Source organism: Heloderma suspectum, chromosome 13, assembly GCF_057233095.1.
Source record: "Heloderma suspectum isolate Gila_16-S chromosome 13, 16-S_ref, whole genome shotgun sequence".
Classification (NCBI taxonomy): domain Eukaryota; kingdom Metazoa; phylum Chordata; class Lepidosauria; order Squamata; family Helodermatidae; genus Heloderma; species Heloderma suspectum.
Genome location: NC_139470.1, coordinates 10,555,021 through 10,569,859, shown reverse-complemented (window position 1 = coordinate 10,569,859; position 14,839 = coordinate 10,555,021). Strand labels below are relative to the sequence as shown.

Genomic DNA, 14,839 nt, shown 5'->3' with positions numbered 1-14,839 from the left:
CTTTGGACTGATGAGACCAAGATTAATTTGTACCAGAATGATGGGAAGAGAAAAGTATGGAGAAAGAAAGGAACAGCTCATGATCCAAATCTGTCAATCATGGTGGAGGCAGTGTTATGGCATGGGCATGTATGGCTGCCAATGGAACTGGGTCACTGGTGTTTATTGAGGACCTGACTGCTGATCAAAGCAGCAGGATGAACTGAATGACTGAACAACAAATAGGGCTATACTTTCTGCTCAGATTCAGCCGAATGCTGCCAAACTGATAGGACGCCGCTTCATATTGCAGATGGATAATGACCCAAAACAATCAGCAAAAGCTACCCAAGTGTTTCTCAAGGCAAAGAAGTGGGATGTTCTTCAATGGCCAAGTCAGTCACCTGATCTCAACCCAATAGAGCATGCTTTTCACTTACTGAAGACAAGACTGAGGGCAGAAAGACCCACAAACAAGCAGCAGCTGAAGGCAGCTGCAGTAAAGGCCTGGCAAAGCATCTCGAGGGAGGAAACTCAGCATTTGGTCATGTCCATGGGTTCCAGACTTCAGGCAGTCATTGACTGCAAAGGATTTTCATCCAGGTATTAAAGGTGATCCTTAAGTTTGAAATGATGTTGGTTTGTTCCATTACTTATGAGCCACCAACGATGGGGGTGTGCTTATGCCACTGCCTGTACTTCCTGAATGGTTAGTGCCCCACTTTTGTCAAACCCCTTGAATTACAGCTGAAAATCCTGACTTCGCTCCCATCTGGGTATGTTTCCTTTCAACTTCAATGTGGTGGTGTACAGAGGCCAACTGCCAAAACAGTTATCTTTGCTCCAGTATTTCTGGCCCTGACTGTAAGTGCTTGAAGACAATTGCAATCTGGCAGCCAGATCCTATGCACATTTGGAAGTAAGCCCTACTGAAAATGACAGAATTGCAGCTTTGCAACCCCGATCCTATGCTGTACATGTTTACTCCGAAATAAGCTCCCACTTGATCCCCAAAGGGGATTACTCAACTAATCGTGCACAGGAGTTCAGCCATGTAGCTATATCTTAGGCATGTTTACTGGGAAGTAAACCCCACAGAGTTCAAAGGGGTCTACTCTCAAGTAAGTACACCCAGGATCTCACCTTCAGGATCTCCCCCCCCCCCCATTTTCCATTGCTAACTCTTTATCCAGCTTTTGCCACTAGGGGGAAACATGATAGAGGTATACACAGTTATGCATGGTGTGAAGAAAGTGGATACCAGGAGAGATTTTTCCTCCCTCTGTCCTAATACTAGAACCTGGGACCATCCACGAAGCTGAATGGTGGGAGATTCAGGACAGATAAAAGGAAGGGCTTCACGCGGCACATAGTTAAAACTGTGGAATTCACTACCACAAGATGGGGCAATCACCATCCACTTGGATGGCTTAAGGGAATTAGACCGATTCAGGGTCGACAAAGGTTCGTATAATCAAAGCTATGGTTTTCCCAGTAGCAACATATGGCTGTGAGAGCTGGACTATAAGGAAGGCTGAGCGCCGAAGAATCGATTCCTTCTAACTGTGGTGCTGGAGAAGACTCTTACGAGTCCCCTGGACTGCAAGGAGGTCAAATCAGTCCATCCTAAAGGAAATCAACCCTGAGTGCTCATTGGAAGGACAGATACTGAAGCTGAAGCTCAAATATTTTGGCCACCTAATGCGAAGAGAAAACTCCCTGGAAAAGACCCTGATGCTGGGAAAGATTGAAGGCAAAAGGAGAAGGGGACGGCAGAGGATGAGATGGCTAGATAGCATCACCGATGCAATGAATACGGACTTGAGCACACTCCGGGAGTGAGCGCAGGACAGGAAGGCCTGGCGTGCTATGGTCCATGGGGTCACGAGGAGTCGGACACGATTGAACGACTGAACAACAACAAAAAGGCACAATGCTATGCATGTTTAGACAGGAAAAAGTCCAACAACTCCCATGCTGGCTGGAGAATGTTGGGAGTTGCAGGGTGTTTTCCTGTCTAAACACACATAGCATTGCTCCTTAATGCTATCAATGGCTACTAGTCATGATGGCTGTCTATTGCCTCCAGTATTGGAGGCAGCATGCCTATGTACACCAGTTACTGGGGAACATGAGCAGGAGGATGCTGTTACACCCATGCCCTGCTTCTGGGCTTCCCAGAGGCATCTGGTTGGTTACTGTTGGATGCAGGATCCTAACCATAGGCCTTTGGTCTGACCCAGCAAGGATTTGTGTGTGAGTTGTGCAGTTGCTGGAGTGCATGAGCAGAAGAGTGCTGTTGCACTCATGTCCTGCTTGTAGGCTTCCCAGAAGCATCTGGTTCATCACTTTGGAAAGCAGAACGTTGGACTGCATAGGTCTGCGGTCTGATCCAGCAAGGATGTTTGTGTATGTATGTGGTGATGATATTTAAAGCCCTAAGTGGCTTGGGACCTCGATATTTGAGGGAGCGCCTCTGCCGATACATGTCTGCCGGAGGACTGAGATCTGTTGGAGGGGCCCTCCTCTACATCCCACCAGTGCGAGACGTACAGTGGGACATAGGAGAGGGCCTTCTCTGCTGTGGAATGCACTGTGGAATGCCCTACCCTTGGAGGCCCAATTGGAGGCCCAATTGGCACAGACATTGGTTTCATTTTGGTGCCAAGTAAAAACATGGCATTTTACCAAAGCTTTTGAGGGCTAAATGCATTCCCTAAGATAGCACACTGTTTTAACCATTTTATCATTTTAGATTTTAGTTGGTATTAGCTTGTTTAATGTTTAATATGTTTTTAGGTGTTTAAGGGCACAATCCTATGGGGATAGGTGGCCGCCTATCCAAAGCAGGCCAGGAGAAGCACGGAGTGGACCTTTCCCTCTGCGCTTCTCCTGCCCTGCATTTGCGACTAGACAGCCGATTTCGGCTATCTATCCGCAGGAAGGCGGAGCGGGGGAGGAAGCTGCCGGACAACACATAGGATGTGTTGTTCCGGCATTCCCGCCTTCCCTGCCCTGGAACTCCCCTCGGAACGCCCCGTTTGGCCGCTCCATGCTCCTCTTCCGCACACAGAGGAAGGTTGGTTCTCCAAGAACTGACCTCGGAATGTGGACTCTGAGGTCGGTTCCCGGAAAACCACATATCCTACGGCCGTCTAGGCGCTGACTAGGGGCAATCGGATTGCTCCCTCCCTCCATTATGTATTGTTTCATACCGTTTAAATTGATTTTATCTGTACGCTGCCCTGAGACCTTAATGACAATGGGCAGGATACAAATGTTTTAAATAACAAAATAAATGCACAGTTGCTGGGAAACACGAGCAGGAGGCTGCTAGGGCAACCCCGTCCTGCTTGTGGCATCTGGCTGGTTCCTCTGGGAAGCAGGGTGCTGGCCTGGATTGGCCCATGGTCTGATCCAGCAAGGCCACATATGCGTGTCAGTGCATCTGTATGTGCAGTTGCTAGGGTGCACAAACAGGAGGGTGCTGTCGCACTCGTGTCCCGCTTGTGGGTTTCCCATGGGTAAAGGGTTGACCGCTGCAGGAACAGAATGCTGGACTAGAAGCACAATACAACAATGGAACCCATTCCCTAGGGAGGCAGTGGTCTCTCCCACACTGGAGGCATTCAAGACGAGGCTGGACAGCCACCTACCTGTCGGGGATGCTCTGCCTTGGATTCCTGCACTGAGCAGGGCGTGGACTCAATGGCCTTGTAGGCCCCTTCCAACCCTACTATTCTATGATTCTATGTTCTTATGTTCTTAGAACAATATGACAATGGAACCCATGACCTAGGGAGGCAGTGGTCTCCCACACTGGAGGCATTCAAGACGAGGCTGGACAGCCACCTGTCGGGGATGCTCTGCCTTGGATTCCTGCATTGAGCAGGGGGTTGGACTCGATGGCCTTGTAGGCCCCTTCCAACCCTACTATTCTATGATTCTGTGAACGCTGATTGTGAACGTAGATTGGGCTGAGAGTCTGTGACTGTGAGCCTCAATTGCCGAGCGGGGACTATAACCCAGATCTCCTGGCTCCCAGTCCAACGCTCTAGCCGCTGGCTCTGAAAAGAAATAAACGTTCCTTTTAATTAAATAACTCAGTTCTCAGGCAGCTTGGTCTCCACAGCACCCCCTTGGCAAATGAGCCGTTATGTACTTGTTGCAAAGGGGCTGAGAGAGCCCCGCGCAGGGTTTTTCTTTCCAGTGAAACAGCGAAATCGAGATCTGGGTCGCAGAAGGAAGGATTCTTTGCGCGGATCAGAGACCCTGCTGTCCTTGACTGAAACGTTACTCTCCAAACAAGTCTGCCCGCGTGCAGTCGCTGCGGGGCCGGAGCGGCAGCCCGGCGCGGCGCCCCCGTCCTGCCGGCGGGCGCCTGGCCGGCCACCGCGGGGACCGAAACGCCGCCCTCCCGAAGCCCCAGCGCGGTTCTCTCGGGCAGGCGCTTGATTTGCATAGCGCCGCCCTCCTCGTTTGCATGCGGCCCCGCCCCCTCCCTGGTCCTCAGGCTCTTCGCTCCCAGCGATGCGGCGTGTAACGGGCGGCGGCGCCGGCGCATGCGCCGTGCGCGGCCGAGAGGCGGCGGTTGCCGTGGCATCGCAGCCGAGGGAGGCTTGGCGGTCGCAGCCCGTGAGGGACTGAGGGAGGCGGACGGGACGGGACGGGACGCCCGGTCACGGCGAACTGGGAGCGGCCTGAGGAGGAGGAGCCGAGCGGGCTCGCCTCCGCCGGGATGAGGGACCGCCTGGCCGAGCTGGCAGCGGTGAGGGGCGCCGGCGGAGGGCGGGCGGGCCGCGGCGGGAACAGCCGGGGGGGGGCGGCCGGGCGGGGGAAGAGCGGCGCGCGCCACGCCAGGCTCCGGCTCCGGCTGCAGCCCGCGCCCCTGGGCGCGAGCCGGCGGCCTCCCCCGGGCGTGCCGCTGAGTGGCCGCGTGCAGGGCGGCGCTGGAGGTGCAGTGAGGGCGGCCGGGGCATCCTCCGACCCGAGACGGGCGCGCGTCTCAGGCGAGGAAGAAGACCTCCTTGTTTCCCCCCGGCGTTCGAGCCGCTCGGCTTCTGCAAATACGTGGCCCTGTCTCGAATCTTTTTGCACCGCTGCTAGGTTGTGTTTGGGCGTTTGTTTTTCGCCTTGGTGTTGCACGGGCGTCCTCCTGAAGTGGTGTGTTATGCTTCATCGTGTTGCTTGTTGTGGTTTTCGTTCTTGTGAACGGCCCAGGGAGCGTCAGCAATGGGGCGGGGTAGAACTGTAATAAATAAATAAATAAATATTATTTTTTTTTTTAAAAAAAATCTGTCTATATCGTTAGAGCAATACGGCAATGGAACCCATTCCCTAGGGAGGCGCTGGGTTCCCCCACACTGGAGGCGTTCAAGGCGAGGCTGGACAGCCACCTGTCAGGGATGCTCTGACTCGGATTCCTGCACTGAGCAGGGGGTTGGTCTTGATGGTCTTGTAGGCCCCTTCCAGCCCTACTGTTCAATGATTCATCCCCGAGTGCAGGACACAGAATAATGGGCTCAAGTTACAGGAAGCCAGATTCCGGCTGAACATCAGGAAAAACTTCCTGACTGTTAGAGCAATATGACAATGGAACCAATTACCTGGGGAGGTGGTGGGCTCTCCCACACTGGAGGCATTCAAGACGAGGCTGGACAGCCATCTGTCGGGGATGCTCTGACTTGGATTCCTGCATTGAGCAGGGGGTTGGACTCGATGGCCTTGTAGGCCCCTTCCAACCCTACTGTTCTATGATTCTTTGAAGCTGGACAGCCACCTGTCGGGGATGCTCTGATTTGGATTCCTGCACTGAGCTTGGTTGGACTCGATGGTCTCGATGGTCTTATAGGCCCCTTCTTTTATTTATTTTTATTTTATTTATTTCATTTCTATACCGCCCAATAGCCGAAGCTGTCTTCCAGCCCTACTATTCTGTGATTCTGTGATATTCTGCTTGGAATTCACATTTGAAACAGTTAAGAAAAAGTCGACCCCCAAGCACACACAAGACCAAAACAACACTAAACAATGATCTAGTGCAACAAAAATATTGCTTGTATACACACACATACAATTTAGATAAGATGCTTTCATAAAAGATGATCATATTTGTGTGTGTGTGTGTGATAGCATCTTTAGCTTTATGAAAGCATCTTAGCTAAAGTGTGCAGTTCTAAAAAGTTACATTCTGATTTTCTGTTTATGATGAACATCTAAAATGGTTAAGGAAAAGCTTTAAAAAAGCAAAACACAAACATAATCTAGTACAACAACAATATATGTATACATGCACACTATATATAATATGGTTGTCTTTACAAGAGCATCTTTTATAAAGTGTGTTTATATATGTACCCGTATGTGAGTTGCACATATCTCCATTGTACCTCAATATTTTTATGTGTATATTTTTTCGTTAAGTGCCTTGAATGCTCACTGTAAGCAGATGAACAGAATGTAACTTTTAACAAATATATATATATGCACATGCATATATAATTCACATATACATGCAGGCAAATATGCAGGCAAATATCACATGTGTATAATATACACACATCTGTATGCATGTGTGTATATGGCTATATTAGAATTAGTGCTGCAACATTTACAGCCTGTGTTTACTTGAAATTATTAACAGTGCAGTTCTATGCATATCTACTCAGAAGTAAGCCCCATTGATTTCACTGGGGCTTACTAACATGTCAGGGTACAATCTGTGTTTGTTCTGTTATGTTCTACGTTCTGTTATGTTCATGAGACTTACTTTGAAATAAGTGTGCCTTGGATTGCAACCAGCAGCCCAATCCTATCCATGTTTACTCAGAAGTAGTTTCCACTGTTCAATGGGACCTAGCAAGTGTTGCAGCCTTAGTCAATTGATATAGATGAACTGACTGCAAATGTTTTTAGTTGATCAAAAAGGTGCTCATGGTAATTAGATTATTTTAAAGAGGAAAAAAACTTGTTTTTAACAGGAGTACTTAAAAATCCATGTGTGGCAAGCACCTTTGCAGAGTATTGTTCCTTCTAGGTCTCGTAAGAGGGGTTGCCTCACCCAGACAGGCAACTAAAAACAAGAAATTAATTACTTTACCCCTTTCATGTGCAATTTGTTTCTGCAGATTTACTCAATTAAACAATTAAAACTGATAAAATTAATCAATTCACAGACCAGTCCTACTCATGTTTACACAAAAGTAATTGCTGTTTAATTATTATAGTGTAATTCATTTCTGGTGGTGAAAAGAAAATCCGATGCTGTAAAGAACAATATTGTTTAGGAACCTGGAATGTCAGATCAATGAATCAAGGTAAGCTGGAGGTGGTCAAACATGAGATGGCAAGATTGAACATCGACATCTTGGGAATCAGCGAACTAAAATGGACAGGAATGGGCGAATTTAATTCAGGTGACCATCATATCTACTACTGTGGGCAAGAATCCCTTAGAAGAAATGGAGTAGCACTCCAAGTCAACAAAAGGGTGGGAAAAGCAGTACTGGGGTACAATCTTAAAAATGATAGAATGATCTCAGTACGAATCCAGGGCAAACCATTCAACATCACAGTAATTCAAGTCTATGCCCCAACCACTGATGCCGAAGAAGCTGAGGTTGATCGGTTCTATGAAGACCTCCAACACCTTCTAGAACTAACACCAAAAAAAGATGTCCTCTTCATCATAGGGGACTGGAATGCTAAAGTAGGAAGTCAAGAAATCACCGGGATAACAGGCAAGCATGGCCTTGGTGTACAAAATGAAGCAGGACAAAAGCTAATAGAGTTTTGCCAAGAGAACACGCTGATCATAGCAAACACTCTTTTCCAACAGCACAAGAGACGACTCTACACATGGACATCACCAGATGGTCAATATCGAAATCAGGTTGATTATGTCCTTTGCAGCCAAAGATGGAGAAGCTCCATACAGTCAGTAAAAACAAGACCTGGAGCTGACTGTGGCTCAGATCATGAGCTGCTTCTTGCAAAATTTCGGCTGAAATTGAAGAACGTAGGGAAAACCACTAAACCATTCAGGTATGACCTAAATCATATCCCTGATGAATATACAGTGGAGGTGAGGAATAGATTTCAGGGATTAGACCTGATAGACAGAGTGCCTGAGGAACTATGGACGGAGGTCCGTAACATTGTTCAGGAGGCAGCAACGAAATCCATCCCAAAGAAAAAGAAATGCAAGAAAGCCAAGTGGCTGTCTGATGAGGCTTTACAAGTATCTGAGGAAAGAAGGGAAGCAAAAAGCAAGGGAGAAAGGGGAAGATATATCCAACTGAACGCAGAGTTCCAGAGAATAGCAAGGAGAGACAAGAAGGCCTTCTTAAATGAACAATGCAAGGAAATCGAGGAAAACAACAGAATGGGAAAGACTAGAGATCTCTTCAAGAAAATTGGAGATCTCAAGGGAACGTTTTGTGCAAAGACGGGCATGATAAAGGACAAAGAAGGCAGGGACCTAACAGAAGCAGATGAGATTAAGAAGAGGTGGAAAGAATACACAGAAGAACTATACAGGAAAGATCTGAATGTCCCTGATAGCCATGATAGTGCGGTCACTGAACTTGAGCCGGACATCCTCGAGAGTGAAGTCAAGTGGGCCTTAGGAAGCATTAGTAACAACAAAGCTAGCGGAGATGACGTATTCCAGCTGAGCTATTTAAAATCCTAAAAGATGATGCTGTTAAAGTGCTGCATTCAATATGCCAACAAATTTGGAACACTCAGCAATGGCCGCAAGACTGGAAAAGGTCAGTTTACATTCCAATTCCAAAGAAGGGCAATGCCAAAGAGTGTTCAAACTACCGCACAATTGCACTTATTTCACATGCCAGCAAGGTTATGCTCAAAATCCTACAAGCTAGGCTTCAGCAGTATGCGAACCGAGAACTACCGGAAGTACAAGCTGGGTTTCGAAGAGGCAGAGGAACTAGAGATCAAATCGCCAACATTCGCTGCATCATGGAGAAAGCAAGAGAATTCCAGAAAAACATCTATTTCTGCTTCATTGACTACGCTAAAGCCTTTGATTGTGTGGATCACAACAAACTGTGGCAAATTCTTAAAGTGATGGGAGTACCAGACCACCTTACCTGTCTCCTGAGAAACCTGTACGAGGGTCAAGAAGCAACAGTAAGAACCGGACATGGAACAACCGAGTGGTTCAAAATTGGGAAAGGAGTACGACAAGGCTGCATATTGTCACCCTGCTTATTTAACTTATATGCAGAGTACATCATGAGAAATGCTGGGTTGGATGAATCACAGGTCGGAATTAAGATTGCTGGGAGAATTATCAACAACCTCCGATATGCGACGATACCACCCTAATGGCAGAAAGTGAAGAGGATCTCAAGAGCCTCTTGTTGAGGGTGAAAGAGGAGAGTGCAAAAGCTGGTTTGAAACTCAACATTAAAAAAACTCAGATCATGGCATCTGGCCCTATCACTTCCTGGCATATAGAAGGGGAAGAAATGGAAGCAGTGACAGATTTTACTTTCTTGGGCTCCAAGATCACCGCAGACGGTGACTGTAGCCATGAAATTAAAAGACGCTTGCTCCTTGGGAGGAAAGCTATGGCAAACCTAGACAGCATAGTAAGAAGCAGAGACATCACCTTGCCAACAAAGGTCCGTCTAATCAAAGCTATGGTTTTCCCAGTAGTAATGTATGGCTGTGAGAGCTGGACTATAAGGAAGGCTGAGCGCCGAAGAATTGATGCTTTCGAACTGTGGTGCTGGAGAAGACTCTTACGAGTCCCCTGGACTGCAAGGAGGTCAAATCAGTCAATCCTAAAGGAAATCAACCCTGAGTGCTCCTTGGAAGGACAGATACTGAAGCTGAAGCTCCAATATTTTGGCCACCTAATGCGAAGAGAAAACTCTCTGGAAAAGACCCTGATGCTGGGAAAGACTGAAGGCAAAAGGAGAAGGGGACGGCAGAGGATGAGATGGCTAGATAGCATCACCGATGCAATGAATATGAACCTGAACACACTCCGGGAGAGTGCGCAGGACAGGAAGGCCTGGTGTGCTATGGTCCATGGGGTCACGAAGAGTCGGACACGACTGAACAACAACAACAAATTCATTTCTTGTGCTCTTTCTGCATCACCCCCACTCCCCAAAACCCTCTGTCTTCATACTTATTTCTGAAGAATGTCTGTAGTCCTTATGGGGCCCAGAATCATTCAGAGGAAGATGGCAGTTGGTTGGAGGCAAACGCTTCACTTTGAAGCTCTCCTGGTCACCTGAAAACATGTTTTAATTATATTAAAAACAGTTAAAATCACAGGTATCAGCAGGGCACTTTGTGGGCACAGGGGGAGATGTCTGTGGGCACATTGTGCCCATGGCACCACATTGCCTACCTCCACACGAAGTACTCATAAAGCAGGTACGTGTCAAGCATCTGGTCCCAGGACAGGCTGATTGGACCGCCAGAGCAATGTAGGGAAAGGAAGTTTGCCTGGCATCGATACTGTCATCTTTTCATTGCCAGAAAAATATGTGCTTATTTTCCCAGGCATTTGGACATTAGTTATGGTTTAGTTGTAGTGGGCTGGGGGTTTTTTTTGGTGTTCATTCTAGGCTTGTCGCAGGGGGTGGGGGTGGGGGGGTCTGTATTCTGGATGAACGCTTTTCATATTGTATTCTTAAATTACTTTTTTAATGATGTTTCTTTTATTTGTATTATTGTGCTGATTATGGGCTTTTTTGTTTTTTGTTTCTTTTCTCTGTTACGCTAATCATGGAGTTCTGTGTTTGTATTGCTTTGAGAGTGCTTTTTGCAGTGGGAAGTGACAAAAATTTAGGGCGCAACCCTATGGAGATAGTCATTAGCCTCTGAACTCAGACGCTGGTGACAGTCCAATGCAGGGCAGCCGGAGCATGGAGGCAATCCTTGTGTCTGTGCTCTGGCCGCCCTGTGTTTTTGCCTAGATGGGCGATTTTGCCTGTCTAGGGAAGGCTTTGAGGAGGAAGGAGCCTGGAGAACTGATAGGAAGCTGCGTAAAGCAGCTTCCGTGATCTCCCCTCCCTGCCCTCAGGACCACTGCCTTTTCCCCATCTCCACGGTCCATTTCCAAGCATGGAGATGTAGCTGGCACGGAGAGAACTGTGCCTGGCATGAGGGGGAGCAGGCAGGGAGCACAGTTACTGGGAACCGCAGTCGGTGCCCTGGCTCCAATCTCTGTTCCTGGCAACCAAAAAATCCTATGGCCCTCTAGACAGTGTCTAGTGGCCATAAGGTTGCTCCCTTAATAACAGAGATGCAGTATGAAGCCACCTCAGTGGGTGGGCATTTTGCTTTTGTAGATCCTTTATTTAATTATTGATTTACGGTGGCACACACTTTGGGAGCAGGTGACTTGGGGGGTTCTTGTTTAGAATAAGGTTCATAAATTAATTCTGTGGGGGATGTACAGTTTGGGATCAGGAGGAAAGGAACATAAGATGATATATCAGGTGCTGTGTGGACTGGAGATATTTGAAGTATAAGATGTGAACCAGAGAGGGAGGAGCTGGATGCGGGGAGTTGCTAAGCACTTAAAAGATTTGGGGCCCAGGCCCAAAAGGCATAAATCTGCATAAGAATTACATATGGTAGCGAAGTTAGAAATAATTACTAGGATTGATATAACTTTCACAGAAGGCAAAGCCGGACAATGAATTCCCCTTCCAAATCACACCAAATAAAATAAATTCTTCAGTTAATTTGCACTCCACTCCTACATTATCCTAAATCAGTAGTTCCCCTTCAATTGCAATTCATTTGCAATGTGTGTGAGCAGGTGTGAAAAATACACCAAAAAGAGTGGCTGGTAACTTTCTCATGAGAACTTTACCCCCTCCCCCCAATTAAACTTAGGAAAAGGCCTTTCCCTAAGCTCAGTTGCCATAAGGGGGTGGGGGTGGTGTTGCAGCATGTAGGAAGGGGAGTGTTAACCCTTGCCTTCCCTGTTGTGATCTCCCCTGCATGGCAATTAAGATGAAGAAAAACACCTTACGTTGGCACCAGCATTTCATGACACTGAGGGCTCTGAAAAAGATCCAGGGTCCTGGTAAATAGATTTGGCGCCGGAGCCCCATGGGCTGAAGCCTAGCATACACACATCAGGGAGTGTCTGTGGGATGAAGGGCTGAAATCCATACTAAAATTATGCCTGGGATATACGACAAGGTGTGGCACATGGATTGAAGTGTAGAATAATGTTTAAGAAACAGCAAGCTGCTATCTTTTGGCCTTATGCGGCTGCTGTTGAGGATAATAGAACAGATAATAACATATGTGAGATAATATCTGCAAAATGCTTTGAAAACTTTTAACAAGCTATCTACATGCCAAGTTTTATTATTAGCAACGGTACAGGGGTGAATAGGAGGGGTTTTGGAAGGAACATGATATCTGGGTCAAGACTGGGGTGGGGGGGTGCATGGGAATAGCATAGTGTGAAGAGTGATAGAGCATGGGAATTGGGCTTGGGTTGGCCAAGGGATCATGAAGTAGTGAGGCAAATGGGAAGGGGATGAATAGGCCAGGTTTGGGGCCTCTGCATTAGGTTTTAGATGGGCTGCATAGGCGAAGAATGAGGAGCAGTGTCAGAAATGCATATGGTGGCAATGGGTTGGTCGAAACCAGAGGGTGCTTATGGGAGGGTGTACGAAAGGATGGTCCAGCTGTGGTGGGCTATTACTACTCTTGGGATGTGGTGTCCAAAGGATTGTGAAGTCTGAGGCTGGTCTGTACAGCAGCGTGTCGGTTCAGCTTTACAGAGGGATGCTGCAAGACAGGTCATGGCAGGTACTAGCGCTGTTTGAGGCGTCAAAGCGCAGTAATTGGTGTGCCAAGCATGTGTTGAGTTTGGGGAGTTGAAGTTGTGAGCTGGTAAATGGGTTGGAAGTACAGTGAACGGCCTGAATTCTGGGTCAGCTTTGTCGTGTCTATGGGGGGGGTGGGGTGTCAGAGACTGTGTATGAGGGAGTGTGCACTTGCCATGTAGTCGATCAGTGGGTCAGAGCAGGCTTGGCATAAGAGAACTAAGTCGATGCAGGAAGCAGAATTCAGCTTGGGCTAGGCTGCAACCTCTGCAACAGGCACTGGGATATTCTGGACAGGAGATGCAGGAAAGAAAACAGGAAGTGTGGATCGGGAAGGTTACTGTGTGGAGGATAGCATTGAAAGGAAAAGCAACTGGTTAGGCTTGAGCACTTCAAAGAAAGACAGGATGGCAAATTCACTGTTAGCCCAAGCTTGGCTGGTGGTGACCTCATCCCCAATCAAAATACATCCCATGTATGTCTCCCACCCCTCTCTCTCTCTTTTGACCCTTTCCTGTGGTCAAAATTTACATTGTTCCTTGGGAGTAGTTTCTTGGGACAAGGGCTTGGTTTGTGTGTGTGTTTTGTATACTCTGTAAATCATCATATACCTCAGAAGTGTTTTAAAGGTCTTACTGCCAGTAACTAAGCTTTAGCAGAGGCATTTCACCCTTTTTAGAGTGGGGGAAAAATTGCACAAAAGCCAGGAAACCACCCAACGATCAGTGGTTGGGGGAAGCGGATGGGGCCAGGGAAGGGGGCATGGCCATCTGAAAACCCCAGAGGGCTATGTTGGGACCCACAGGGCCAAATTTGGCCCCCGGCCTGAAGTTCTGCACCCCAGTTGACATTGCTATCAATCTGTAATTTCAGTAAAAGCAGTAGTAGAGATGTTCATTGGTATTATGGTTAGCTTCAGATAAGGATCAGAGAGGGGATCATCCAGTGAATGGGCTCTTTGAGGTAAATTTCTAGGTGGAGAAGAGTCTCTGAGCAGCCACACACTCTCTTCCTGATTTGCGTTTCTAGGAAGAGGAGGAAATGGAGGCGTAACTAATCTGCCAGTTAGGAGACATATTTCCAAAGCCGCTGATGGGAAGTATATTTTTTCCTTTGTCTCCAGTAACTTATTATTGACCCACTAGGCCTTGATCTTACAAACAGCCGATGAAATGCTAAGCCTGTATATAGGCCGTAATACTTCAGTCTGCAGATGAGGACAACTCTCATGAGGGCATGCTCCTCCATGAAAATAATAATTTTCTACACACAGAAAAGGAGCATGTCATGGACAAGGCTGGCCTAGAGTCATAACTTCCTATGTGCAGAGGTTGAGATGTTTTGTTTGGAAGAATATTTGATCATGAGAGTGGTACAGTGGTATAGTCCAAAGTGGTATAGTCCATGCACAGGTAGATTGCCTCATCTCCTCTATATATGAGAATTAGGCCTTTGGAGCCTGCTACATTATAACTGTTACAGATGTAGATTAAATTATTCCTGCATTTTATTATTTATTTATTACATTTCTATACTGCCCAATAGCTGAAGCTCCCTGGGTGATTCACAACAATTAAAACCGTAAAATACAACATAAGATACAATATAAACGTTTACAAATTTTAAACTACAGTATAAAATAAAAATAAAAAACAAAATAAAACCTAGCAGCAGTTTTATGTTGTTAGAAGTGTCTATATGAACAATACATTCAATATATGTCTGCATTTTTGTATGTCTACAACTGTTCAGGCATTGTGTGTGTGTGTACGATGCATATATGCTGCTTTTCCTTCCACTTATTCTTATCACTTCCTGATGTAACAAGCTGAAAGGGAAAGGGAGCTGTTAAGGGTGATTATGTTTTTTTTTGTTTGACATCAGTGGGTTTGACATGAGAAATAAACTACTTCAGTTTATTCCAAAGAAGGGAAATGAGATTTTAAAAGATTCTGAAGACTAATTTTCTTGTGTGTCTGAGAGCGGAGAGAGAGCTTGTAAGTTTGTTAGATGCTGCTGAA

General features: G+C 46.8%; 1 protein-coding gene across 2 annotated transcripts in view; it reads left to right on the top strand.

Annotated features, from left to right (window-relative positions):
* Window positions 1-4,541: 4,541 nt before the first annotated feature.
* The window catches only part of STX2 (syntaxin 2), a 37,237-nt gene continuing 26,939 nt past the window's right edge, over window positions 4,542-14,839 (top strand). For both annotated transcript variants that reach the window (XM_084820025.1, XM_084820024.1), the window contains exon 1: window positions 4,542-4,747. In XM_084820025.1, coding sequence (XP_084676151.1) covers window positions 4,718-4,747 — 30 coding nt within the window. In that variant the 5' untranslated portion in view covers window positions 4,542-4,717. The remainder of the gene's footprint in view (window positions 4,748-14,839) is intronic.